This window comes from Sebastes umbrosus, chromosome 3, assembly GCF_015220745.1.
Source record: "Sebastes umbrosus isolate fSebUmb1 chromosome 3, fSebUmb1.pri, whole genome shotgun sequence".
Lineage (NCBI taxonomy): Eukaryota > Metazoa > Chordata > Actinopteri > Perciformes > Sebastidae > Sebastes > Sebastes umbrosus.
Genome location: NC_051271.1, coordinates 27,706,207 through 27,726,359, shown reverse-complemented (window position 1 = coordinate 27,726,359; position 20,153 = coordinate 27,706,207). Strand labels below are relative to the sequence as shown.

At 43.1% G+C, this 20,153-nt stretch overlaps 2 protein-coding genes across 5 annotated transcripts in view; both read left to right on the top strand.

Moving 5' to 3' along the window:
• The window catches only part of LOC119484804 (complement C3-like), an 85,814-nt gene extending 74,009 nt beyond the window's left edge, over positions 1-11,805 (top strand). For 3 of the 4 annotated variants that reach the window (XM_037763900.1, XM_037763903.1, XM_037763901.1), the window contains 7 exons: positions 110-199; positions 285-387; positions 554-643; positions 5,838-5,930; positions 6,060-6,143; positions 6,905-7,049; positions 7,295-7,436. In XM_037763900.1, the coding sequence (XP_037619828.1) occupies positions 110-199; positions 285-387; positions 554-643; positions 5,838-5,930; positions 6,060-6,143; positions 6,905-7,049; positions 7,295-7,436 (747 nt within the window). Of the gene's footprint in view, positions 1-109; positions 200-284; positions 388-553; positions 644-5,837; positions 5,931-6,059; positions 6,144-6,904; positions 7,050-7,294; positions 7,437-11,144; positions 11,290-11,535 lie in introns of those variants that run through there. The other variant, XM_037763899.1, reaches the window with a different exon arrangement.
• An 8,061-nt stretch (positions 11,806-19,866) lies between these two features.
• The window catches only part of LOC119484805 (complement C3-like), a 64,858-nt gene continuing 64,571 nt past the window's right edge, over positions 19,867-20,153 (top strand). Inside the window, exon 1 of the mRNA XM_037763904.1 lies at positions 19,867-20,028. Within this exon, the coding sequence (XP_037619832.1) occupies positions 19,899-20,028 (130 nt within the window). The 5' untranslated portion in view covers positions 19,867-19,898. The remainder of the gene's footprint in view (positions 20,029-20,153) is intronic.

Here is a 20,153-nt window from a genome sequence, read left to right as displayed (position 1 = left end):
AGATCCACTTATACCCACATACAGTTCACAAGTCAGTGTTTATGGTTCAGAGAAACAAAATGTTTTTTATGGTTTAGAAAGTTGTCTGACTGTGTGTGTTTGTGTGTAGTTGTCCAAAGGACGTGCTCGCACTATTGCAAAATATGAGATGAACACAGTCCTGTCAGAAAGAGGCTCGCTCATCATCTACCTGGACAAGGTAAGACATCACTGTTTCCTACCTCTATACTTTTCTCTCTGCCTTGTTGTTTGTGTATTTATCTCCATCTCACCTTTGTCCACAGGTTTCTCACACACGACCAGAGGAGATCACTTTTAGGCTCCATCAGAAGATGGAAGTGGGCATCTTACAACCAGCTGCTGTGTCTGTCTATGAATACTATGACCGTGAGTCTCAGACACACTTAGGAACATATGATGCCTCCATGTACTTTGCTGACAGTGGATGTCCGAGTAGATAACACCATGGATAAGCAGGCATTATTACATTTTCAACGTATTTAATGTGCATTTTCTGATCACACATACCACAAATCTTCCTCTCCCATCGCAGAAACACATTGTGTGAAGTTCTACCATCCAGAGAGGAGAGCTGGACAGCTACGGCGGCTCTGTAGAGGGGATGAATGCACATGTGCTGAAGGTAAACAGGATGATGTCAAACTTGTTAAGTGCTTGGTTACCTACTGCGCATGTGTTACCCACTGCGCATGTGTTACCTACTGCCCATGTGTTACCCACTGCGCATGTGTTACCTACTGCGCATGTGTTAAGAGTATTACTTTAGGATTTGTCGATGTGCTGGCTTTGGCCACTGTTGTTGATGTCGAGCTCAAGTTTGAGTAAAGTCTAACTATGCAAAGTTGTCGTTGGAGTTATTGACCTAACATTGGTAGCAGAGGATGTCCGCTGGCAATTACAAAGTTCCGCCGGCGTTTGACGAGAAGAAGTCCTATGACAGTTGGAAAAATGAGGTAGAAATCTGGAGGTTCGTTACCGACTTGGAGAAGAAGAAGCAGGCTTTGGCAGTTGCCTTGTCGCTAACGGGAAGAGCGAGGGACAGTGCGCTGGAAATCGCCGCAGTGGATTTAAACAAAGATGACGGAATGAATACACTTCTCACGAAACTGGATTCTGTGTTTTTGAAAGTGGAAAAAGATCGCCAGTACGATGCCTACACGGTGTTTGACCGCGCCACGAGAGAAAATGGCGTCTCTATGGTTAAGTTTAAAATGGAGCTTCCAGATGCTGTGTTGGCTTTCAAGCTACTAGATACTGCTGGACTTAATGTTAAAGACAAACAGTTGGCGCTTACGGCCTGTTCAAGCCTCATTTGTTAACATGAAGTCAGCCTTGAAGAGGATCTTTGGTGATAATACGCCACTAGAGGGTGCTCGTGAGCTGCGTGTGAGAGGGGATGCTGCTGATTCTGCTGACTCTGCCTACTACACATACTACACACGCTTCACCGGCAGGCCTGAAAGCAAGCCAGCTTCACCCTTTCCTGCGGCTGTTCAGGGCACAAATCCACTCCACAGATATGGAAAAAGATCAAGATGTGCAGTTTTCCAAAGCACATATCACTGGGCAAAGGACTGTCCACACAAAAATGAACATACAAAATTGACTGAGGATGAGAGACTGACAGATGTTGAAGAATACAACATTACTTTGTTGTCAAAAGAATCATTGTCTGACACAGAGATCTTCATGGTGGAATCCTTAGGATCAGCTGTTATTGACACAGCTTGCCCCAGAACTGTGTGTGGAGAAAAATGGCTTGATGATTACGTCAGTGGACTAACAAAGAGTGAGTTATTGAAAATGAAGGACACAAAGAGTGTAAGATCATTCAAGTTTGGTGATGGGAGAATTGTTCATTCTACAAAAAAAGTCAAAATTCCAGCTATGATAGGACAGACTAAATGTAAAATTTAAACAGAAGTTGTCCCAGTAGATATCCCATTGCTTTTAAGCAAAACTTCACTGAAAAGAGCAGGTGCTGTTTTGGACATTGAAAATGACAAAGCCACTATGTTTAAGCAACCAGTGAAACTTGACCTGACATCTTCAGGACATTATTGTGTGAACATAAGAGATGAGAGTAACACAGATGAAAACGAGATCCAAACTGAGGATGACATTCTCACTGTGACAGAAAACATGACAACAAAGGAAAAACAGAAAGTTCTGTTGAAACTACACAAACAGTTTGGACATGCTTCAGCCGACAGACTGAAAAAACTACTGGCCTGTTCAGGTAATGATGATGATGAATGCACCACAATTCTCCAGGACATTGTAAACAAATGTGAGACATGCATCAGATATAGGAAACCAAAGCAAAACAATGAAACTGTAGCTGTGGACTTACATGAGCTAGAGACAGGAGTGTGGTACCTGCACGCCATTGACCACTTCACACGCTTCAGTGCAGGGAGCATTGTCACCACTAAGAAACCCAGGGAGATTGTGAAACACTTTATTCATTGCTGGATAAGTGTTCATGGTCCTCCACGCAGACAGTTCAGTGACAATGGGGGGGAATTCAACAACGAAGAAATGAGAAACATGGCTGAAAGCTACAACATTGAAGTGAAGACAACTGCAGCTTATAGCCCATGGAGCAATGGGCTTTTGGAAAGGCATAATCAAACCCTCACTGAAATCCTGTTGAAAGAGAAAAGAGACAATGGATGTGACTGGAAGACAGCCCTAGACTGGGCATTAATGGCAAAAAAACTCTATGCACAATGTGCACGGCTATAGTCCTTACCAGCTGGTGTTCGGACAGAACCCAAATCTGCCTTCAGTTCTCACTGATAAGCCACCAGCTCTAGAGGGTACTAACATGAATACCTGGCTAGCCCAGCACAACGCAGCATTACATTCTGCAAGAAGAGCATTTACAGAAGTTGAATGCTCTGAGAGGATCCGAAGAGCACTTCGTAAACAACTGCGGCCCATTGATGACCGATACGAGACAGGCGACAAAGTCTACTACAAACGGATGGATTGTACAGAATGGAAAGGTCCAGGTGTGGTCACCGGCCAAGATGGTGTGGGGATATTTGTGAGGCATGGAGGCACCTATGTCCGCGTACATCACTCCAGGCTTCGAAAGATAGATGGCTCACAAGCAGGGCCGGGAGAAATGGACAATCAGCTGGAAGTGACTGAAAATCATATCGCCTCAACCGAATCTGGGCCAAATGAGAATAACTATGACACTGAAAATGAAAGTGAAGAAGAGATGCTTACAAATGAATCTCTTGATGCTGAGGATAACAGTGAGCTCCCTCACACACCAATACAGCCTGAAGGGGGTAATCATGGTCAATCTGACGCCTCACAGACACACTCAATCTCGATTTGTGAAGGAATTAGGCTGAAAATTGGACAGTTAGTTACATATGCAGATAGTGGAAGTGGCCAAGCACACACTGCAAAAATCCTCAGCCGCGCAGGAAAAGCCACTGGAACATACAAAAACTGGTACAACTTGCAGTACACTGAGCCTGAAGAAATTTCTGGCACAACAGGGTCAGTTGACCTAGGACAAGTAGAAGATCTTCAGGTGCTTCCATCTGAGCATGCTCAGTTATGCGCTGACTGCCATGAAGATGACATACTTATTGTGAATGATGATGCCTTCATGTCTGCCAAACACGCTGAACTCAGCAACTGGACAAAGAATGAAGTGTTTGAGGAGGTGACAGATGAAGGCCAGAAATGTATCTCTACGAGGTGGGTGTGCACACTCAAGGAGACACCTGATGGTGTTGTACCTAAAGCTAGATTAGTTGCAAGGGGCTTTGAAGAAATGAACACTCAGGAGCTCCCACAAGACTCACCTACATGCGCCTCAGAGTCTCTGAAAATGATCATGGCTGTAATATGTCAAAAGAAATGGCAGCTGAACTCCATGGACATTAAATCAGCCTTTTTACAGGGTAAAGAGTTAACCCGTAATGTCTACATCCGTCCTCCTCAAGAAGCTCAGAGCACAGGAACCCTATAGAAGTTGAAGAAGTGTGTTTATGGATTAGCAGATGCTTCTTTGTATTGGTACAACAGAGTGAAAGACACCATGCAGCAGTTGGGAGCTACTGTGTCACGAGTTGATCCAGCAGTGTTCTACTGGCTGGATGACTCCTGCAATGTGATGGGAGTTCTTGCCTGTCATGTCGATGATTTCATCTGGGGTGGTTCAGAAACGTTCTCCACAGCAGTCATCCCTCACTTGAAAGCTGCTTTCCAAGTTGGACGTGAAGAACACAATAGCTTCAGCTACATTGGAATGGAGGTTCACTCATTGGAGGATGAGATACAGGTGCAACAAAGTATGTACATAAAAAATCTGCAACCCATTCCTGTGGACCCCACCAGAGCCACACAGTGAGAGGCTCCTCTAACAGACAATGAAACTGACATGCTAAAGTCAAAGATTGGACAAATATTGTGGGTAGCAAAACAGAGTAGACCCGACATAATGTGTGACATATCCATCTTGGCATCCAGTACAAAGAATGCTACTGTTCAGACTCTGCACTGTGCAAACAAACTTATCAGAAAACTGAAATCAGAAGAGGTGACCTTGAGGTTTCAGCACTTGGGAAAAGACACCTCCCTTAAACTGGTGGTGTTCAGTGATTCCTCAATGGGAAACCTTCCAGACGGAGGCACTCAAGGCGGACACCTGGTCATGCTGATGGGAGAGAATGGAAGATTCTCACCTATATGCTGGCAGTCAAAGAGGATCAGGAGAGTTGTCCGAAGTACTTTAGCAGGAGAAAGTTTGGCACTTGCAGATGGCATAGACAGTGCAGTTTTCTTAGCTACTCTCTACTCAGAAGTTACCACAGGTGATTGCACACGTAACAATTTGCCCATTGTGTGTGTAACAGATAATCACTCTCTTCTTGATGCTGTTAAGTCCACCAAATCAGTCACCGAAAAGAGACTCCGACTCAAAATTAGCAGTGTCAAGGAGCTCATCCACTCAGGGACTATCCAGCAGATCATGTGGTCAGCTACCAAGGAGCAGCTTGCTGACTGCTTGACTAAGAAGGGACATCAGCACTTGTTCTACTGAGGGCTCTCAGTGAAGGTGTATGCCGACTTAAAGGCTAAATGGACTATACAACAAAAAACCTTTCTACCCTCAAACTGTTGTCGTTAAAGTTGCAGCTTTAAACCTGTGTATATGTTGAAGGTTTTAAATAACAGTAATGTTTGTTTTTTGTGACTGTTTTTCTTTAAAGAAAAAGGGGAGTTTGTTAAATGCTTGGTTACCTACTGCGCAAGTGTTACCTACTGCGCATGTGTTAAGGGTATTACTTTAGGATTTGTCGATGTGCTGGCTGTGGCCGCTGTTGTTGATGTCGAGCTCAAGTTTGAGTAAAGTCTAACTATGCAAAGTTGTCGTTGGAGTTATTGATCTAACAAAACTGACCTAATTTCTCTACTGTAAACACAAAAACACAACACGACTTACAACATACAACCGTTTTCTCTCTCGCTGAGTTGTACTCCTTGTGATGGTGTGGTATACCACCAGTAAAGTGTTACATTTCAGATCTGGTGAAGGAGATGGTGGTGGAATTTGGTTTACAGTAACTCACCAGATTATAACGTAATCATTAGAATGTTCTGTCAGTGGCAACAAGCACCTGCAGGATCCTGTAGGATCAGAGCAGCAGTCGCTAAAGAATAACTCGCGAACATATTTAAATTGTGACTAAGAAACAGCTGCACTCATCCATCAACTCATCCACACACACCTTTAATCAAGTCATTAGTTGTGTATTCACTTTGTGCCGATTGTGTATTTCCAGAGAACTGCAGTATGCAGAAGAAGGACAAAGTCAACAATGATCAGCGCACAGCTAAGGTCTGTGAGAGTACACAGATCAGCAAAATAGACTTTGGTAAGAGAGTGTAAATGCACTGCATTTATGAAGCACTTTAATCCCAAAAATGTATGTGTTTGTGTGAGTAAGAGATTGAGAGAATCGGTGAGCAAGGGAACTAACAATCTGCAACTTGTCTGTCCTCAGCGTACAAAGTGAGACTGGAAGAGTTTACAGACGGCTCGTCCACTGACATTTACACAGTGCGGGTCCTGGAAGTCATCAAAGAAGGTGGGTGTTTATCTTTGAACTGCCTAAAATGCACTACCCCCTGATGTTTCTAAGGTGCCTTAAAGGTGAAGGTAATATAACAATTTGTCTTGTCTGCCTCTTTCTGACATTTCATGGGCACATTGAATCTCAATGCTGTTTCCAGTCAGACAGAAAAATGATTGATTGATGACTGATTGATGGTCATTTAAAGGAAAAGTTCAACATTTGGGGAAATGTGCTTATTTGCTTTCTTGCAGAGAGTTACATGAGTGAGAAGACTGGTACCACTCACATGTTTGTAGGCCAAGTATAAAGCTACCACTAGCAGCCAGCCAAATTAGCTTGCCAGCAGACACTCCAGGAACTTACTGGTCCTAGCCAAGTACAATAGTCCAGTACACCCCCTTAAAAGGTGAATTGTCATTTTTACGCTTATTTTTTTTGTACAGATTATACAAACAAAATTGGAGGTGCTGGTAGGTGTATTTTGTTACCTTTGGACAAAGCCAGGCTAACTGTTTCCAGTCTTCATGCTAAACTCAGTTAGCTGGTTGTTGGCTGCATATTTACTATACATTCATGAGAGTGGTATCAATAACGGGCATTAATCTAACCCTCGGCAAGAAAGTGAACAAGCGTATTTCCCAAAATGTCCAACTATTGGCATGATTCCACTGTGGCACTGGGAGTATGTGAGAATACAGCACTAATATTTTGTATTGCACCTTTAGCTATGCATTTAATCCTTACCTTTTCTCTATTCTATATTTTAATTACAGGAATTTTTGATGTGGGTCCTCTGAATAAATCGCGCACATTCCTCAGTTATCCGCACTGCAGGGAATCTTTAGATCTGGGGACAGGCAAAACCTACCTTATCATGGGCTCATCCAAAGATATTCAGAGAGATGACCAACATCAATCGTAAGTTTGTTCTTTGTGTGAAAGTCAATGTGTGTGGTGGGTGCCTTTAAAGGATTTTTACTGTTTCACTGCTTTCTGTTACTAAATCAAGTTACTCTTTCTTGTACTCTAGTTTTGCGTTACTGTTGATAGAGTCATTAAATGTACAGAAGGAGGGAGGAGGTTTGTGTTTTGTTATGTTGCAGCGGGTTACAGATGGCTGGTCACATGAAGAACCAATGTGTGTTTCACTTTGCTCTCCTCAGATACCAGTATGTACTCGGTGAGAGAACCTGGATCGAGTACTGGCCCATAGAAGTAGAGTGTCAAACTGAGGAACACCGACCTACATGTTTGGGCATTGAGGAGATGGTCCAGCAGTACCAACTCTTTGGATGTCAGCAGTAGTGAAACGAAGGAAAAAGAAATAAAGTGTCAAATTGTTTTTATTTTGCATTGTTCTTATTATGTAAAACATTCACCGCTTTGGGATATGAGGGCTTACAATGTTGCACTATATTGATTAAAATGTAATTGTCTCAATCTCATTCTCTGTGTTTTATTCATTAACTTTTGGTTAATGTTTGATTACTATTATGTTGGTTGCTGTATAGTAAACTTAGAAGTTCAACTAGAAGTAGAAGTTTAACCCCCTGAGACCGGTGGGATCGTGGGCAATCCTGACCGACTTTACTGTCTTTCAGAGACTGTAGCAGGTTCAGTTTTAGAGCTAGAAGGTACAGATATCATATGAAACTAAAACACCTAAGGAATCCATTGGTACCAACCATGTGATGCTAGCATGTTGGGGGAGGAGGCTCAGTAACTCTCCAAAATTGGCATGGCCATTTTAAAAGGAGTCCCTTGACCTCTGACCTCAAGATATGTGAATGTAAATGGGTTCTATGGGTACCCACGAGTCTCCCCTTCACAGACATGCCCACTTTATGATAATCACATGCAGTTTGGTGCAAAAACATGCAGTTTTTTGCATGCAGTATAAATGTGTTATTTTTGCCTATTCCAAAATGGTATTTGAATATTTCTGCATACTGGGGTCCCTAAACAGTCTTTGAATTACATAAATTGGATATGTCTGTAAGGCTGAGACTCGTGTGGATCAAATGAGCCCAACTGTATTCATGTTTCATGATGTTAGTCCTCATAGTAGCCATTTCATATAGTGAGACCATTTTTTTAAAACTTGACCTCACTGTATAAAATGTCCTGTGGTGACCTCTAGGGTAATCACAGTCTCATGAAACTTTACAGCCACAAACTAGAGACCTAGAGAATTCAGAGGATGGATGTCTTTCCTAGCTTTATTGACAATAAGGATGTTTCTGAGCCGTTTCCACAACAGAGGTGCTCGCCATCCGATTGTAGAAAAATCCAATTCATGCAGAAATCTCAAAATGTCAAGAGTTTTTCATACCAAATGTGGTATGGTGTTCCTCAAGGTCTCGGTATCTTAAAGTTGTATTTTGGAGGGATTTTTGATCATTTTAATCGAATCTGCTGTTGAAACTCCCAAAAAAACCCTGCCAGATACTTTGCCCATGCAGAAATTACTTAACCCGACTTTCACCCGACTAGTTGTCTGTGTGCATGTTCAATATGTTTGTTTATGTTTACACTGATTCAGCAGTCTCAGAATAAGAAGTATAAGTGACTCAAACAAGAAGAAAACAAAGGCGTCACATTAGAAAACATTAAAAGCTGTTTATCTATAATTTTTCAGTGACCTGTTCATTCGACTGTATGCTGAGAAGTTAGTCAACCATGTAAATGTGGTCCGGGCCCAACAGCAAGGCCGCAACTTAAGATACTAGTTACATTTAACTATGAATGATTTTACTTGGAGCCGACAACAGTCCTAGGAAATACTTAGAGCCTAGGACTATGATAGATTCAGGTTCTTTTAAAATCAGGTGAGCGGAGTTAAAAACCAGACAGAAGTCTATAGTCAAATTAAAACCAGATTCATTATAATTAAAATAACATGGGTCTAAATGAATGATCAATTTAAAGGCTAAAATGAATAAAATGCTACAAGCAGCAAGGTTAAAACCCTATAAAAAGTCCAGTCCAATCCAGCGATCCAGTGTATTCCAGTCCGGCTCTTTAATCCAGTCCATTCTAGCGGTCCAGTTCAGTGGCTCACCGTGTCCGTGTTTTGGCTCCTCCCGTACTCCTACCACACGGTCTTCGTTCGAAGCTGTGAAATAACAGAGACACCTGGACCAGTAGTGTGTTCCTCACTGCTTGGCTATCACCAACTCCAGCTACGAGCTTTCCTGGCCTGTCTCAGTGTGTCCGCCACTCAAATGTACCAAAGGGTACTTACTATTTCTCTGGGCGGCAGGAGACCAACTGCCGACCAACGGTCTGAGTGGAGCTGCGTTGACGGACACGGTCTGCTGCATGACGTCACACAGGAACTCGCTGGTCACTGGGCTGGTAGGTAGTAGTCTTCAGGAGAGCCGTTGGTAGGTAGTAGTCTTCAGGAGAGCCGTTGGTAGGTAGTAGTCGTCAGGAGAGCCGTTGGTAGGTAGTAGTCTTTAGGAGAACAGTTGGTAGGTAGTAGTCGTCAGGAGAGCCGTTGGTAGGTAGTAGTCTTCAGGAGAGCCGTTGGTAGGTAGTAGTTGTCAGGAGAGCCGTTGGTAGGTAGTAGTCTTCAGGAGAGCCGTTGGTAGGTAGTAGTCTTCAGGAGAGCCGTTGGTAGGTAGTAGTCTTCAGGAGAGCCGTTGGTAGGTAGTAGTCTTCAGGAGAGCCGTTGGTAAGTAGTAGTCTTCAGGAGAGCAGTTGGTAGTTAATAGTCTTCAGGAGAGCCGTTGGTAGGTAGTAGTCTTCAGGAGAGCCGTTGGTAGGTAGTAGTCTTTAGGAGAACAGTTGGTAGGTAGTAGTCGTCAGGAGAGCCGTTGGTAGGTAGTAGTCTTCAGGAGAGCCGTTGGTAGTTAATAGTCTTCAGGAGAGCCGTTGGTAGGTAGTAGTCTTCAGGAGAGCCGTTGGTAGGTAGTAGTCTTCAGGAGAGCCGTTTGTAGTTAATAGTCGTCAGGAGAGCCGTTGGTAGGTAGTAGTTGTCAGGAGAGCCGTTGGTAGGTAGTAGTCAGTATACTGTTTGTAACTTTTTACAGGTATAAATCTACCGGGCCAGTATCCCATACGCCCTGGCATATGCGCGCTCGCGTGTGGCCAGAGTCTCTCCTCCTCTGCCTGCTTGCCTTCACTCACACAGCGTTCTCGCTGTCTCGCTCCACCTCCACACGTTCATGCGCGCTCACTGCACACTGCAGAAGAGTTAGTAGCTCTGATAATATCTAGTGAATGTACAGTTGACGTTTTTGCAGAAATAACTGCTGCAGCTCCTCCAGACCAACAGAGGTGCCCGTGTCTTGTGAAGTGACGGGGCTCCACAGCGAGAAACGTTATCGTCTCTGACTGGGTGCAGGTGTCTCCCTGCGAGCGCAGTCGGGAGGCTGAAGCAGGAAAGGCCAACACTAGGATCAGCATTGATTCATGGAGAGACCTTCGTCTGGTCAGCGAACATTACTGCCAAGCAGGTGAAATATAGAGTGATATTGTGGTTTTAGCTGACGTGTGTCATCTCACTGTTTTGAGTGATGCTCGTTCATGTCTATTTAGAGCGAGCACAAGCGCGAACCCGACGCTGACTTTCGTTGACTTAACGGTCACAGGTGTCGCTGTTAACAAGCATTTCTGATTCTTACAAACAGTCCTTTTAAAAGGTGAATTGTCATTTTTACACTTAATTTTTTTGTACAGATTATACAAACAAAATTGGAGGTGCTGGTAGGTGTATTTTGTTACCTTTGGACAAAGCCAGGCTAACTGTTTCCAGTATTCATGCAAAGCTAAGTTAGCTGGTTGTTGGGTGCATATTTACTATACATTCATGAGAGTGGTATCAATAACGGGCGTCAATCTAACCCTCGGCAAGAAAGTGAACAAGCGTATTTCCCAAAATGTCCAACTATTGGCATGATTCCACTGTGGAACTGGGAATATGTGAGAATACAGTACTAATATTTTGTACTGCACCTTTAGCTATGCTTTTAATCCTTACCTTTTCTCTGTTCTATATTTTAATTACAGGAAGTTTTGATGTGGGTCCTCTGAATAAATCGTGCACATTCCTCAGTTATCCGCACTGCAGGGAATCTTTAGATCTGGGGACAGGCAAAACCTACCTTATCATGGGCTCATCCAAAGATATTCAGAGAGATGACCAACATCAATCGTAAGTTTGTTCTTTGTGTGAAAGTCAATGTGTGTGGTGGGTGCCTTTTAAGGATTTTTACTGTTTCACTGCTTTCTGTTACTAAATCAAGTTACTCTTTCTTGTACTCTAGTTTATGCGTTACTGTTGATAGAGTCATTAAATGTACAGAAGGAGGGAGGAGGCTTGTGTTTTGTTATGTTCCAGCGGGTTACAAATGGCTGGTCACATAAAGAACCAATGTGTGTTTCACTTTGCTCTCCTCAGATACCAGTATGTACTCGGTGAGAGAACCTGGATCGAGTACTGGCCCATAGAAGCAGAGTGTCAAACTGAGGAACACCGACCTACCTGTTTGGGCATGGAGGAGATGGTCCAGCGGTACCAACTCTTTGGATGTCAGCAGTAGTGAAACGAAGGAAAAAGAAATAAAGTGTCAAATTGTTTTTATTTTGCATTGTTCTTATTATGTAAAACATTCACCGCTTTGGGATATGAGGGCTTACAATGTTGCACTATAATGACTAAAATGTAATTGTCTCAATCTCATTCTCTGTGTTTTATTCATTAACATTTAGTTAATGTTTGATTACTATTATGTTGGTTGCTGTATAGTAAACTTTGAGAAGTTCAACTAGAAGTAGAAGTTTAACCCCCTGAGACCCGTGGGATCACAGGCAATCCTGACCAACTTTACTGTCTTTCAGAGGCTGTAGCAGGTTCAGTTTTAGAGCTAGAAAGTACAGATATCATATGAAACTAAATAACCTAAGGAATCCATTGGTACCAACCATGTGATGCTAGCATGTTGGGGGAGGAGGCTCAGCAACTCTCCAAAATTGGCATGGCCATTTTCAAAGGGGTCCCTTGACCTCTGGCCTCAAGATATGTGAATGTAAATGGGTTCTATGGGTACCCACGAGTCTCCCCTTTACAGACATGCCCACTTTATGATAATCACATGCCGTTTGGTGCAAAAACATGCAGTTTTTTGCATGTAGTATAAATGTGTTATTTGTGCCTATTCCAAAATGGTATTTGAATATTTCTGCATACTGGGGTCCCTAAACAGTCTTTGAATTACATAAATTGGGTATGACTGTAAGGCTGAGACTCTTGTGGCTCCAATGAGTGCAATTGTATTCATGTTTGATGATGTTAGTCCTCATAGCAGCCATTTCATATAGTGAGACCATTTTTTTTAAACTTGACCTCACTGTATAAAATGACCCGTGGTGACCTCTAGGATAATCACAGTCTCATGAAACTTTACAGCCACCTCTCTCTATAAACTAGAGACCTAGAGAATTCAGAGGATGGATGTCTTTCCTAGCTTTATTGACAATAAGGGAGTTTCTGAGACGTTTCCAGAACAGAAGTGCTCGACATCCAATCGTAGAGAAATGCAATTCATTCAGAAATCTCAAAATGTCAAGAGTTTTTTATACCAAATGTGGTATGGTGTTCCTCGAGGTCTCGGTGTCTTAACGTTGTATTTTGGAAGGATTTTTGATCATTTTTATCATCTCTGCTGTTGAAACTCCCCAAAAAAACCTGCCAGATACTTTGCCCATGCAGAAATTACTCAACACGACTTTCACCCGACTAGTTGTCTATGTGCATGTTCAATATGTTTGTTTATGTTTACACTGATTCAGCAGTCTCAGAATAAGAAGTATAAGTGACTCAAACAAGAAGAAAATAAAGGCGTTACATCACAAAACATTAAAAGCTGTTTTGCTATAATTTTTCAGTGACCTGGGGTCTCATTTATAACCGATGTCGTACGCACAAAACGGGGCCTGAAATGTGCGTACGCCACTTCCCACGCAACAGTTGTGATCTATAAAAACAAACTTGACGGGAGAATGTGCGCACCGGTACGGAAACTTTGACCCGTGCGTACGCACATCATGGAGACACCGAGGTAGGGGAAACTGGAGACGCAGGTGGTGAGGTGGTGAATTGAAGCCAGACTGTAGATATTAAATGTCATTGTACGTATAATGATGCCTCTCACACATTTAACTTCACTTCATACTTATATCCACTGTATCATAAACATTTAAAACAGCAGTGCTCTTTGTGCTAGTGAGCCATAACTATTACATAAGCACCTTACAAATGTAAAAGATATCAGCCAACTCAAATCTCAAAATCAAATTCAGCTCAATATCTCATCAGCGCTGTCTCACCATCACGGTCCCTTCATCACCAGAGCTCAGAGGAGAGGGTCGGACTACCGACACTTTCAGTCAGCTTTAGCGCCAATAGTTTTAATAATATTTTCTAATAGTGTGCATATATCACCAAGTACGATATTAGTTTTCATAAAGTTGTTGCCTGATAAATCGCTGCAGTAAACATGACATGACTTATTCATTTATTTATGGTTTATTTGATAGGGACAGATACAGTATACATAGACGAAATGAAAACAGCTATATGCAACTATCAGCCTGTCTCCAGTTCGCCACCGCGGTGCGCCACACACACTACTTTGCTTCCTCCAGTCACCTCCACCCGGCACATCTCCACCAGTATGGAGAGTGTAAATAAACAAAGTGGGGAAATAAAACCAGTGACAGCTCTCACACAATCGGTACTCTACATGTCCTCATTATCATTATCAGTCCTAATCATAATGCAGGACAAGTTCGCCATAAAAACTTAAATAAATAAATAAATAATAAATAGTGTTCTCCTGTCAAACTTCCTTTTTCTAACGATATCCAGCGTGGGGGGGGGGGGATATTACTGATTGTCTTGATCATTTTAGCAAGTTGTGAATGGACGGGGACAGACTCCTGTAAAGATATAAACACAGCAGTGGCACTGTTAACATGCTGCATGGTGCTGGTGGATATACCGGCACTGAGGACTACAAGACGTGAATGACAGAATCAGGAGGGAAAACGTGTTCAGAGACCTCCTCACCTACAAGCACCTCGATCTGTGTGTCAGAAAAACTCCTTGTCTCTGTCTTCCTCTCGGTAGTTGCCGTGATTCACCGTAAAGACCCACTGATCAACAGGCTCATTCACATGCAGAAACATTCATGAGGTGCTTTGCATCGACCATTTATGGTTGAATGTGGGCGTGTAGAGGGCGGAATATGAGGCGGATCCACGTGCGCACATTTCCAGGTGAACTGTGATTTATAAAGGGAACATTGCGTGCAGATGTGCGTACGCACGGTTTTATAAGTCAGATTATTTTTTGGCGCACGCCATTTTCGGCTTTTGTGCGCACGTACATTTTTAGTATGGATCCTACACACTGTTTTATAAATGAGACCCCTGTTCATTCGACTGTATGCTTAGAAGTTAGTCAACCATGTAAATGTGGCCCGGGCCCAACAGCCAATGGCAAGGCCGCCATTTAAGATACTAGTTACATTTAACTATGAACGACACCTAGGAAATACTTAGAGCCTAGGTCTCTGATAGTTTCAGGTTATTTTAAAATCAGGTGAGCGGAGTTAAAAACCAGACAGAATTCTATAGTCAAATTTCAATCAGGAGAGACTTGTATGAATTGAATGGTGATTTATTACAAAGTGCACAAATTTATGAATAGTAACGGTCTTTGGCAATTTAGACCCAATGTGACATAGTAAAAGGGAAGTGAGGCCATAGTTGGATTAGGATTATTCTCCCCAGGTCTAGACACTGGTGATGGTGGTAGTGAAAAGATTGATGCAGATCCGATGAATGATGTGGAGCAGGATTGCTCTGATGGGATGAATCTGGAGGTGATGGGGTGGTGGAGGGTCTCATCAGTTTGTGCTGATACTGACACTGAAAACAGCATAGAGGAGAACAGTTTTAAACTTTTGACAGCAACGATGTGATTGGTTTAGGGAGTTATGGCAAGATCTGATTGGTCACTGAAAAGAGAGACGCCCATAATCAGCTGACATAGTAATAGCCCATGAGAGAGAGACCCAGAATGATTGAGAATGCACCCCTAGTCTTCCTGTCTGAATTTAAGCATAAGCTTCATTTAAACCAGATTCATTATAATTAAAATAACATGGGTCTACATCAATGATTAATTTAAAGGCTAAAAGGAATAAAATGCTACTAGCAGCAAGGTTAAAACCCCAAAAAAGTCCAGCCCAATCCAGCGATCCAGTCTAGTCCAATCCGGCTCTTTAATCCAATCCAGTCCAATCCAGTGGCTACTCCCGTGTCCGTGTTTTGGCTCCTCCCGTACTCCTACCACACCTTCTTTTTCCGAAGATGTGAAATATCAGAGACACCAGGACCAGTAATGTGTTCCCTACTGCTTGGTTATCACCAACTCCAGCTACGAGCTTTCCTGGCCTGTCTCAGTGTGTCCGCCACTCAAATGTACCAAAGGGTACTTACTATTTCTCTGGGCGGCAGGAGACCAACTGCCGACCAACGGTCTGATTGGAGCTGCGATGACGGACACGGTCTGCTGCATGACGTCACACAGGAACTCGCTGGTCACTGGGCTGGTAGGTAGTAGTCTTCAGGAGAGCCGTTGGTAGGTAGTAGTCTTCAGGAGAACCGTTGGTAGGTAGTAGTCGTCAGGAGAGCCGTTGGTAGGTAGTAGTCTTCAGGAGAGCCGTTGGTAGGTAGTAGTCTTCAGGAGAGCCGTTGGTAGGTAGTAGTCTTCAGGGGAGCCGTTGGTAGGTAGTGGTCTTCAGGAGAGCCGTTGGTAGGTAGTAGTCTTCAGGAGAGCCGTTTGTAGGTTGTGGTCTTCAGGAGAGCCGTTGGTAGGTAGTAGTCTTCAGGAGGGCCGTTGGTAGGTAGTAGTCGTCAAGAGAGCCGTTGGTAGGTAGTAGTCTTCAGGAGAGCCATTCTGCCGTCCCTAGACTGTTTCTCTGACTGAAGAACCCCCTTCTGCTGCGAGCCGCTCTCTCCTTTTCTCCTCTCCGTCTGTGTTTCATCTCGCTAATTGCAATCGTTCAGCCACACCTGTCGCTCCTCTAGTAATCAGTCTCCTTGATTGGAGGTGTGGCTGTCCATGGGTCATAACTCCAGTTCATGACATCTTAAAAGCACACTTCTATCCACGTATTAAAAACAACCCACACAATTAAAGGGACTGTTTGTAACTTTTTACAGGTATAAATCTACCAGGTCGGTATCCCATGCGCCCTCGCATATGTGCGCGCGCTCGCATGTGGCCGAAGTCTCTGCTCCTCTACCTGCCTACCTTCACTCACACAAACCGCGCGCGTTCTCGCTGTCTCGCTCCACCTCTAGACGTGCATGCGCCTTCACTCCACACTGCAGAAGAGTTAGTTTAGCTATGAGAATATCTAGTGAATGTGCAGTGGACGTTTGTGCAGAAATAACTGCTGCAGCTCTTCCAGACCAACAGAGGTTTTCCGTGTCTTGTGAAGTGACAGGGCTCCGCAGCGAGAAATGTTGTCGTCTCTGACTGGGTGCAAGTGTCTCCCTGCGGGCGCAGTTGGGAGGCGATAACGTTTCTCTTCCTGCTTCAGCCCCGGCACCGACCCGCTTTTCCTGCTTCAGCCCCGGAGGCTGAGGCAGGAAAAGCCAACACTAGGATCAGCATTGATTCAAGGAGAGACCTTCGTCTGGTCAGCTAACATTACTGCCAAGCAGGTGAAATATAGAGTGTTATTGTGGTTTTAGCTGACGTGTGTCACCTCACTGTTTTGAGCGATGCTCGTTCATGTCTATTTAGAGCGAGCACAAGCACGAACCCGACGTTGACTTTCGTTGACTTAACGGTCACAGGTGTCGCTGTTAACAAGCATTTCTGATTCTTACAAACAGCCATTTTAAAAGGTGAATTGTGAATTGAATTTTTTGTACAGATTATACAAACAAAATTGGAGGTGCTGGTAGGTGTATTTTGTTACCTTTGGACAAAGCCAGGCTAACTGTTTCCAGTCTTATGCTAAGCTAAGTTAGCTGGTTGTTGGGTGCATATTTACTATACATTCATGAGAGTGGTATCAATAACGGGCGTCGATCTAACAATCGGCAAGAAAGTCAACAAGCTTATTTCCCAAAATGTCCAACTATTGGCATGATTCCACTGTGGCACTGGGAGTATGTGAGAATACAGCACTAATATTTTGTACTGCACCTTTAGCTATGCATTTAATCCTTACCTTTTCTCTTTTCTATATTTTAATTATAGGAAATTTTGATGTGGGTCCTCTGAATAAACTGCGCACATTCCTCAGTTATCCTCACTGCAGGGAATCTTTAGATCTGCGGACAGGCAAAACCTACCTTATCATGGGCTCATCCTGAGCAAGCGTGAGCCCGACGCTGACTTTCATTGACTTAACAGCCACAGGTGTTGCTGTTAACAAGCAATTCTGAAAGTTACAAATAGTCCCTTTAAAAGGTCGGTGCACCTACAACACAACATGCAGGGATAAAACATGCAAAATAATTTAGAATAAAAACAACCATAAAACATGCAAAATAGAATAAAAACAACCAGAAAAAACATGCAGCATGAACAAGGCATTTTTGACCCTGTCATGTAAACCCCTCATTGATTTTCTGTTGTTTATCTTTTTCCTCAGAGCAGAGCTAATCAGAATTCAACAGTTTCTCAACTGCTGCTGGGAAATCATGTGTTTGTTTGTGTTAATACCTGTGTACAGAAAGGGAAAGTGGGGTGCAAGAGGAGGGGTGAGAGTGGATAAAAAGAGGGTGCTGCACAGCGACAGGCTACATTGACAGCGGATCAGGATCAGTTGAGGATGACTCTGTTGTGGCTGCTGGCCTCTGTGGCCTTTGTCTCCCTGACTTCTCTAGCTGATGGAGCTGCATTGTAAGTAGACCAGCCTATACCTTTACTCCCTGTGCTTGAATTAATTGACAAAAGAAAACAGCTAAAATATACAGTTTGTTTGTTCATCTTCATAATATTCACATTGTTATTGGTTAAACTGTAATGGGATCAACAACAATACTTGAGGTCCTCTGCATTTATATTACATTTAAAAAGTGTATGGATACAAATATTGTGTGTCTTACATAATGAGGGGCTGTAGTCCAGTTTGCACTTTGTGTCACAAGGTAATGTGGTGTTTCAAATGATGCCAGTAAATTGGCCTATATTTTGTTGAGAGTTTGCACAACGATGCATTACGCCAGACAGAGCAAGAGTCTAGAGCCATGATGAAATGTTTTGTTGATCCAGTGCTGGATCTTCATCAAGGTAATCAATAGATTACTCATTGTGTGTCCATGATGGAGCTCATGATCCTGAGAGCACATAGGGCGTGGCAAGATAAACCTGAGGGGTCAGAAGACAAAAAAAACATTTGTGATGCACAAAATTAGGTTTATTTTTCAGACTTCTGCTTTTGAAATACTGAGAAGGTCCCCCTCTTCGAGCACACAAAAATCTCACCAAAAATAAGTCACATTCATGCCGTCGGTAAGGCCGATACCTGACGAGAGGTAACAAGCACATTCATTTTAAAGAGTCATACACAAAAAAAGTTTGGGAATCACTTCTCTAAGAGATCCACTCTTAAAACCCTTGGACAAATAAACACATAAACCTGTAAATCACGTGTTTAAACAGTGATAACCCTCCATTTTCACCAGACGTAAGCCTTTGGGGAGATCATGCGTTTGATCGTGTGTATGAGTGGACCTGTCTGTCTGTCCACGGCTAATCTTGTATACTACTGGACCCATCAGCCTATTATTTTTTTGTGCTCATTTATGGCTTTGTGCTCAAGGACCTCTTGTAGTTGCGGTGATTCACAATTTGAAAAAGCTATTTCATTGACTATTTTATACCATGATTGAAGGCATTTCCGGCAAACGGCTAGGCTAAAAACAAGCCTTATCTTAGTTTGTTGCCGGCCACATTTTGACCTTTGTCGTAGCTGAAAAACTGACATCCACAGAAATGTTTGGTCTCATTTTGAACCGGAGTATCTGCAGATTAATTCCATACCCGATATGTTATGATCCACTAAAGTTAGGCACGATACACAATGAATAAATCCCTGTTTTGGTTATGTTCGCCGCCATCTTGACCGTAAGGGAACCGGGAGGGACAATAGTGAGATCCAACTTCTTTGTTTAGGAGGGGAGAGGGAGACACACCTGGCGGAGATCTGCACTCTACTGAGTGTACTTTTTACGACATGTGTGTCTTATAGTGCCTTAAATGCATAAAAAAACATGTTTGTCAGTACCTAAACAGCATGTGGTTCTTTCTGCACAGTGACTACACATTAATCTTCCTCTCTCATCGCTGCTCTGCAGGCAGGTGATGTCTGCCCCCAACTTGTTGCGGGTAGGAACAGCAGAAAACATCTTTGTGGAGTGTCAAGACTGCTCCGGTGCAAACATCCCTGTCAAAATCAGCGTGAGGAACTATCCAACCAAAAACATAAGGCTGGCATTCACATCTGTGAACCTTACCAGTGCAGACAACTTCCAGGCGCTCGGACAAATAACAGTAAATGAAATACTGTCGCTGTATATGTTACTGTTACTTGGCTTCATTTTCTAACATGGCCACAAAGAATCTAGAAATTAATCCAGATGTAAGTTACCCCTCCCTGCTCCTCATGCGCTGCTCGTGTCTCTTCATACTGGTTTCAGATCTCTGCTGGAGACTTCAGCAAGGATCCCAACATGAAGCAGTATGTGTACCTGCAAGCTCAGTTCCCTGACCAACTGCTGGAGAAAGTGGTCTTAGTGTCCTTCCAGTCCGGGTACATCTTCATCCAGACTGACAAGACCCTCTACACCCCCAACAGCAAAGGTGAGTTGTTTTTTTACATCAGTGCTGAAAAACACGCCTAATGTCTTTACATGGCTTTTTTTCCAAATTGAATGATTGTACTGTAAATTACAGTAAATGAACCCTTCCCCACACACAAGTGAAAA